This window comes from Myotis brandtii, unplaced genomic scaffold (assembly GCF_000412655.1).
Source record: "Myotis brandtii unplaced genomic scaffold, ASM41265v1 scaffold41048, whole genome shotgun sequence".
NCBI classification, from domain to species: Eukaryota; Metazoa; Chordata; class Mammalia; order Chiroptera; family Vespertilionidae; genus Myotis; species Myotis brandtii.
The window spans coordinates 1-1,482 of NW_005365784.1; the positions used below are offsets into that span (position 1 = coordinate 1).

At 51.3% G+C, this 1,482-nt stretch overlaps 1 protein-coding gene across 1 annotated transcript; it reads right to left on the reverse strand.

The window, feature by feature from the left end:
* Window positions 1-1,020: 1,020 nt before the first annotated feature.
* LOC102259829 (protein p13 MTCP-1) lies at window positions 1,021-1,347 on the reverse strand. The gene has a single exon (XM_005873491.1). It carries the CDS (start codon window positions 1,345-1,347, stop codon window positions 1,021-1,023), a length of 327 nt encoding a protein of 108 aa, XP_005873553.1.
* Between the last annotated feature and the right edge of the window lie 135 nt (window positions 1,348-1,482).

The window sequence follows — 1,482 nt, forward strand, 5'->3', positions numbered from 1 at the left end:
ATTTGATCTCCTGAGGTTCGTCAACCGATACTGCCCTTTCCAAAAAAAGAAGGAATGTTTGGGGGAATTCGAGTACCGGTGTGGTGCCTTGGCCTGGCCTGCGGGGATAGGCCGAAACTGGCTCTCCGACATCCCCCGAGGTGTCCCAGATTATGAGAGGGCACAGGCCAGGCCATGGGACCCCACCGGTGCACCATTAGGTCTGAGGAGGGACACGGGAGGTTGGCCAGCTGAGGAGGGACCATGGGAGGGCTCCAGGGCATATCCAGCATGTCTCACTCAGTCCCGATCAACCAGATCCGAGCAGCAAACTGACCTACGAGTCTTAATGTCTTGTCCCTGGTGGTCAATGCATGTCATAGAGAGCAGTTGAGCAAACTTAGTACATCATTTGCATATTATGCTTTGATTGGTTGAACAGATGACCGGTCAACTGGACACTTAGCGTATTAGGCTTTTATTATATAGGATTGATTTCATACAGGAAGGGAGCGAGAAACTCAATGATGAGAGAGAATCATACATCAGGTGCCTCCTGCACGCCCCCTACTGGGGATCAAGCCCACAACCAGAGCATGTGCCCCCTTCACCAGTGAACCTGGGGCCTTCCAGAGTCCACAGTCCAACCCTCTATCCACTGAGCCAAACAAGCTAGGGCTCATTGGTCAATTCTTGTCTGTGCCCTGACCAGGAATCAAACCATGATCTCCGGGTTCATAGGTCGTCCCTCAACCTCTGAGAAACACCAGCTTGGCTCAAAATTCTTTTATTGATTTGAGAGAAAGGGAGAGAGACAGATAGAGACAGAGAGAGACAGAGAGACAGAGAGAAAGTGGAAGAAGAAGAAGAAGAACAAGAAGAAATAGAGAGAGAGAGATCAATGTGCCCTCTCACCCTGGGGTGGCAGATAGAACAACAGAGCTTATTAAAAAGGTGAACAGAACTATACAAGTCCCACCGTCAGGCCAGCAGGACTGGGGCTCAGGTTGACAAGAGCCAGGGACCACATCACATATCCTACTAGTGTTCCATCAGCTCAAGGATCATTTCCTCCACTCCATTCTCCTTGACGTGGTGCACGATGCGCCAGAACGGGCACATGGGGTCCACGTACTGGCCGCAAGGGTGGAGTGTCCACATGGTGATGGAGGTCAGAGGGCTGGTGGTTAGTGATATATGCCAACTGGGGATGTCTTCCTGGTGCAACCGAACTTGCAGGACACCTCCTGTCTCCATGACGTGATGCAGCCATGTGTGCTGGTCTTCGTCCTCATACACCGAGTGCCCATGGAGCATTAGGCAGATGGGGTGCGAGTTGAGGTGCACCTTTGACGGGAGCTCAGTCATGACCGCTCCGTGGTCCAAGGAGCAACAGCCACAGCTTCTCAGAGCCTCTCGCTACTTCGATCCTGGTATTGAAAGACATGGGATTGGGTTTCCAAACACATTTTACCTCGGCTTTTATCTTTATGGTTTTTACAA

Bases quoted from the DNA above. Each gene is read 5' to 3' on its own strand.
- LOC102259829 (XM_005873491.1), bottom strand. From the start codon at position 1,347: ATGACTGAGCTCCCGTCAAAGGTGCACCTCAACTCGCACCCCATCTGC.